General features: G+C 38.5%; 1 protein-coding gene across 1 annotated transcript; it reads right to left on the bottom strand.

Moving 5' to 3' along the window:
- Positions 1-1163: 1163 nt before the first annotated feature.
- Positions 1164-2240, bottom strand: LOC110304828 (olfactory receptor-like protein DTMT). The gene has a single exon (XM_021176446.1). The coding sequence runs from the start codon at positions 2166-2168 to the stop codon at positions 1221-1223; it is 948 nt and encodes a 315-aa protein (XP_021032105.1). The 5' UTR covers positions 2169-2240; the 3' UTR covers positions 1164-1220.
- Positions 2241-7150: the final 4910 nt, after the last annotated feature.

The following is a 7150-nucleotide window of genomic DNA, read 5'->3' as shown; positions in this document are numbered from 1 at the left end:
CCCCAACAGAAAAGTTAGAGAAAGGACTGAAGGAGTTGAAGGGGTTTGAAACCCCATAGGAAGAACAATAACATCAACCAATCAGACTCCCCAGAACTCCCAGAGACTAAGATGTCAGCAAAGAGGTACACATGGCTTCAGCTGCAGAGGATGGCCTTGTCAGGCATCAATGGAAGGAGAGGTCCTTGGTCCTATGAAGGCTCACTAGATGCCGCAGTGTAGGGGAATGAAGGGCAGGGAGGTGGTAGTGGGTAGGTGTGTGGAGGAACACCCTCATAGAAGCAGGGGGGAGGGAGGATGTGATAGGGTGTTTCCAGGAGGTAGGGAAACTGGGACATTTGAAATGTAAATAAAGAAAATATCCAATAAAAAAGAAAATGCACCCAAGAAATCATCTAGAATAAATATGTAAAGCAATGAACAAGGCTTTGTTCATTTTAGGAGTTGGTAATCATACATCTACAAGAGGTTTATATATTTTTTTTTTCAGGAAATAAAGAGAGCATCACATTATTTCAACATATAAGGGAGGAAAACCTTATCTAGGAGTAACAAATAGATTCTAGACCTATCACTATTTACATTTCCTTATACTATACCATGGGCTATGCTTTACAATCTGTAAATTATGTGATGTATAATGGGACTAGATAGCTTGTTTCAGATTACACAACTTTAATTCAAAAAAGGAATTGACATCCAATATGTAGACATAATCAATAGTTCACAATTAGCAAACAAATTATTGGTGCTTTGAATTCCAAAAGAAATGATAGTTTTAATATATTATCATTAAATAAGCTTTTAATGAACACATGAAAGGAAGCTATGAAGTAATTTGAAACAAGAAATATGACTCCACAGAACAAATGCATTATTGAGACCATGCATATATTAAGTTGGAAATAGTCCTTTTAGAATAAGTATGTTTGTCAGAAGCAAAGTGCCAAAGTGACTAAGGAGTTGAAGTTCCTTTCCAGGAACTAGAAAGATTTTTATATTCTTTGAACACTAAACACCAACACTAGTGTTAATTCAGACTCAGATGATAATCAAGGAGCACTTAGGGTTTGTCAGATCTTAACTTACGTCACACCTGAAGTATAGTGCTAAATTTAAGTGGCATGAGAAATTCAAACTACTGAAAGTTGAAGAAAGCCCCTGCATACCATTTGAAATTGGGCCTACTATTTGAAAATATGTTTTAATATTTAGAGTCGCTATCTCAGAGAAAAGTTAGCCATCTTCTTTGAAAACACCTTTTTAAAAGCTCCCTTTATATCCTGATTCCTGAAGCTGTAGATAAAGGGGTTCAGCATAGGGGTCACCACTGTGTACATCACAGCCATGACAGTCTCCTTAATGGTTGAATTATTAGCCGATGGACATAAATAGAGACCAATGATTGTCCCATAGAAAAGAGACACCACAGAGAGGTGGGAACCACAGGTGGAGAAGGCCTTGCGGATGCTTCTAGAAGAGGGGACCTTGAGAATGGAGGACACTATTCGTGCATAGGATGAAAATATCAGCAGGAATGGGACAATAATGACAAGTCCTCCCAAGATAAATATCATCAACTTATTGATCTGAATGTCAGAGCAGGCTAACTTCAGAAGAGCTGACATATCACAGAAAAAGTGAGGAATCACATGGTTAGCACAGAAGGAGAGCCGAGCCATGAGCAGTGTGTGCGACAAAGAGATGACTGTGGTCAGTAGCCAAGATAGTGCCACCAGGCAGAGACACAGTTTGGGGCTCATGATGCTAGTATAGTGTAGGGGGAAGCAGATGGCCACATAGCGATCATAGGCCATGGCCACAAGGAGGAAGCTCTCGAGGTCTGCAAAAAGCAGGAAAAAGTACATTTGTGCCAGGCAACCTGCATAGGGAATGGATGGAACTTGGCTTTGCATGTTCTGTAGCAATTTGGGAATGGTCACAGAGGAAAAGCAGAAGTCAGAGAAGGACAAGTTACTGAGAAACAAGTACATGGGTGTGTGGAGATGGGAGTCCAGGTGAATGAGGAGAATGATGATGAGGTTCCCCAGGGCAGTGGTGAGGTACATGGCCAGAAACAGGGCATAGAACAGGTCTTGCTGGTGTGGTTCAATAGGCAAGCCTAGGAGGAGGAATTCTGAAACAACAGTTTGATTTCCTCTTTCCATGTTGACTTATTAACCTTTTCAGGCTTAAGAATGATTTGTATGAATGTATAAACATACACAAAGCCAATGCTTTAGGAAGACATTTTAAAATCTAAATCTAACACTTGTAAGTAATGAAAGATTATTTCATTATTTTGTATTTTTCTAAGTATGTAATAAATAGTTACATAAAGCAATGATTCAAGGGCATAGATTAAATTCAGAAATACCAAATTCTTTAAGAAAGTTCTTCTGAATGTACACTTGTTATCACAGCCACTTGGAAAGCTAAAGCTGGAGGATCTGAAGTTCAAGGCTTACCTGGGCCATGTAGCAAGTTTGAGACCAGTTTGACAACTTAATAAGACCCTTCTCAATCTAAAATTAAAAGGGACTTGGACTTAGAATTTCTAATGCTGTGATAAAACATCACGACCAAAAGCAACTTGGGGAGGAAAATATTTGTTTTGTTTACATTTCCACATCACAGTTCATCAACATAGAAAGTCAGTTCAAAAACTTAAGCAGGTAGGAACTGATGCAAAAGCCATGGAGGAATGCTGCATACAGTGTTTCTCCATCTTCTTTCTTGTGGTATCTAGGACCATCACCCACCATGAGCTGTTACCTTCTGCATCAATCATTACTTTAAAAACAGGTTGTACGGGATTGCCTAGAAACCAGTTTGGTGGAGGCATCTTCTCAATTGGGGTTCCTTCTTTCCAAAGGACTCTAGCTGGTGTCAAGTTGTCATACAACTAGTCAGCACAAGCTGTGGGTTGTAGTTCAGTAGTAGAATACTTGGTTAGCATGTATAATACACTATTTTCAAACTTTATCACTGGATTAAAAGTGTTTTATAAGTGTGCCATGAGTGGAATTGGATGAATAAATAGGTACAAATAATGCACAAATCTAAAAACTATTCACCACTCTTATAACTCTGGAATATTGTCACAGTGAAAGTGGTGGTAAAATGCTGACAGTGGTATCATTAGTAAGTCAACAGCAATAATTACCTGAGCTGACTCTTTCTCTATATCAGGATATTCACATGAAACACATGGCCTTCTTTATTTTTCATAAGGACCTTATGAGATGGGTACCATTACTTTTATATTTAAGAGAAATAACCAAACATCTATACTCATTTTGTAATTCATCTAGGATCTCACACCTATTAGGCAATAGTTCTAGGTGTTGAATCTAGATAGTCTCACTTCAGAGCTTTGTTTTCAGCTAGGAGAATGGAAATGATTACACAGGCAGGTTAGGGTGAGATATATGGAGAAAACCATACCAACGAAAATGGAGACAAAATGAGTTGTTTTTCTGCTGTTATCTGACAGCTCTGGGGAAGCTGCACAAGGAATATCCAGCACCACAACCAATCCCACTTGTTCAGAGAACACAGCGAGTACAAACAATGTACTGGTTTGGTAGAAGAGCACAAAAGAACTAGAAACCATGGAGTAGACAATACAAATAAACCACTTCAGGGGTCAAGGAACTGATCATAGTCCCTGAATTGACTGAATGTATGAACGTATGGAGAATGACCATGAGAGACTAACTCCTGATGGTCTTTCCTCTCTCCCTATCATTTCCCTCTACCGAGTCATTGCTGCACTCGTCATTTAAGGACACAGACAGGGCAGAAAAACAGAAATCACAGTTTCCTTAGTTTTTGTTTCCCAAACCCAGAGTAAGTTAAAAAAAAATACTGGCAGATCAAAACAGTAATGACAAAACAAAACAGTAAACAACAACAACAACCTCCTGGCAAAAGTAAGAGGAGAAAAGAAGCAACCTTACCCATAAAACTATTTCAACTTTTTCAAAAGCTACAATTTCTTCATGCCCTCTGTGAAGGCTGAGGTGATGGTGGTCCATGGAGCAGTTAAACATAAGCATTTAAAGGGCAACAAAACCTTGGCCCCTTGAAAGCCCTCCTGAGCTTCTCCTCTGCCAGCTTCACCCTGGGGCAGGTAGCATGCTACCACCACCACCCTTCTTGTTGGTATGTATCTACCTCTCCTACCTCAAAAAGAAGATGCTATTTGTCTATATGCCCCTACTCTTCTAATTCTTCAGGCACATGATATAGAAGTTGAGAGGAAAGAAATGACCATTCTACCTCAGTCCAAGGTCCATTTAGAACATAGGAGCTGGTTATACTGCAGAAAGACATGAGGACTCATTTGGAGGCAATTTAGGTAGGAGAATCTCTCTTGCCATCTATAGACATTAAACATTCCAATCTTTACATCCAATTCCCTATTAAGATAACTTGTTTTCATTTTATATGTGTAGATTTTTTACCTGCATATATGTCCATGGCCACATGCATGCTAGTGCCCATGGTAGCCAAAATGGAGCATTAGTTCTCTGGAACTAGACCTACAGATGGTTGTGAGCCACCATGATGGTATTGGGAATCAAATCTAAGTCTAACTAGTTTCTTCAATCACTGAACCATCTCTTCAGCCCTGAATTGACTTACTGACAATGAAACAATTAAACAGATGGCTACTCTACTTCTTTTCCTCTTACGAAGGTATCACCAGGAAGGGATAAGGACATGGATCAGTGGGGAAAGTACTTGTCACACAGGTATGAGGACCTGAGTTTGAACCACAGGCATTAAAGTCTTGCATGGCCATGCATCTATAACATCAGCTTATTGGTGTGGAGACCAGTGGTTAGCTAGTGGTTAGCTAGCCTAGCTGTAACAGAGAGCTTTGGTTTCATTGAAGAGACTGGATCAGAAAATAACATGGAGAACAACCGAGGAAGACATCTGTTTAGCAACCTCAAGCCCCTGCATGCATACACTCCCATAAATAGGCATACCTACACATGATCAATCAGATACACTTCTGTATACCACACACAAATAAATACACAAAACACAAACAAATATAAAATAATTTATGTCCAGGTAACATTAGAGGCATCAGAGTTGAAGGGAATACAATAGAGAGAGATTGCCTAAGATATCAAGGACCATGTTGTAATATACACAGCACTTCAGTGGTGAGTTCTTTCAACTTATTCTGTTTCTACAAACAGCATTATAATGGGAAAATACAAAAAACTTACCTTACAGTGCCATGTTTGCTAGAGAGACATTGTGTTGTAACATTTGGAAGACTCAATGCCATCATTACTAGGTTCTATAACATGGATGCAATACTTTTTCATAGGTATTTTGATCCATACCTAGTGAATGAGCCCTAAACTTTGGTATTAGAGAGAAGATATGAGAACCAAACAACAGGTCTTATCTCAAGTGAGAAATTGAATTTATTTCTAAACTTACAAAAATCGTGAGTGCTTGATGGATAGGGATGAAAAGCAGCTTCTTATAAAGGGGTCCCTAGGGTGTCCTTCCACACACTGTCTTTATAGATCTCAGCAAATTGAGGGCAGATTGCTGGCTTTACACTTCATTTTCAGTGACTTTTACAGGTCATATTTTGGGACTGCGTTTAGAATTACTGATTTGCAAAGTAAAAAGTATTGAAAATATCTCATATACTGCTTTCTATTAAGAGCTTTGTTGATCCCAATTATCAGGAAATGACAGTATTGGTGATAAACAATGTGATGGCTTCTAAACTATCCTATAGAATTCTCCTTTAGAACTATCTGTGAAAGAGGATTTTAGAATGGCTACTTCTTCTGAATCCCATGCCAGCTTACCTAACTGGTCCAATTGTGGCTCCATTCAGACCCTGCTTCCTGTTTCCTGCTTTCACACTGTGCATTTCCAGATGGAGCCCCTGTAATTGTCTTCTCACCCCTTCTACAGGGCACTGACTCCTGGGATCCCCAAGTCCCAGAGAAGCTCATTAGTAACACACCTAGTATTTTTCCCTTTACCTTACTGCCATGCTATTCTAAACTTCGTATCTAAATACATTATGTTAACACTGAGAATTCTGGGTTAATTCTAATTCTGACATTCTCAGGAATGCTTTACTTGACCTCCATGGTCTTTGTTTCTAATGATTTTCATTGACCTCTGCAGTAAAGGGACACACAGAAGTTGAAAGCAATGATGACTTCCAAATCTTATAACTATATCACACTAAAACCCACTGAAATGTGTAAATTGTGTGCTAGGTGAATTATTTGTTAATAAAGACTTTGGTAAAAAAAAAAAAAAAAACCTCACAGTATTAGTAACAAACAGTGCACCACTTGATACATTGCCTAATCATTCAGTCTCTCTCTCCCTGTCTCTCTTTCTCTCTGTCTCTGTCTCTCTCTCTCCATCTCTCTCAGTGTGTGTATGTGTGGGGGTATGGGTGTGTGTGTGTGTGTGTGTTTGTGTGTGTGTGAGTGTGTGTAGGTGTGTGAATTCTACCTGCTTTCTTCGTCTAGGCTTTAAGTTCTGGAATATGGAGTAATGTGTTGAATGATCTACATAAGACCTTCATTCACTGGTTTGTTATATCATTTTTGTGAGATAGTTACAATGTAACTACTATGTTCAATGCAGTGAGCCATGTGCTATGGTAAGAAACAGCAGCCAAGGTAACCTAATTTCTGGCTTTAGGAGTCTCAAGTCTAGCTATTATACAGGACTATTCACCTACCTACTAATAAGTTACAGTTTCTTACCTAGTAACTTACTAGTAGAAGTAATGAAATATGTGGTGCAATGTTATCAAGGGGACTTAATTTAATTCACTGATTGAGGGAAGATATCACTGTTTTCTTTATTATTTTCTTCTATTATTATTTAATTTATAATATTGTATCATTTTTCTTGTTCCTTGTACTCCTTCCAAACCCTCCCATATAAATCACCTTGGTTTCTTTCAAATTTGATGCCTCCATTTTTTATTTATTTATTTATTTTTCATAGTACTCTCATTCTGTGTATTCAAAGGACATTTCAGTTTTTTTTGTGAAATATTTTTTTATTACATATTTTCCTCAATTACATTTCCAATGCTATCCCAAAAGTCCCCCATACCCCCCCCCACTTCCCT

This window comes from Mus caroli, chromosome 11, assembly GCF_900094665.2.
Source record: "Mus caroli chromosome 11, CAROLI_EIJ_v1.1, whole genome shotgun sequence".
Lineage (NCBI taxonomy): Eukaryota > Metazoa > Chordata > Mammalia > Rodentia > Muridae > Mus > Mus caroli.
Note: the sequence above shows the minus strand (reverse complement) of the source record. Positions and strands in the feature narration are given on the sequence as shown.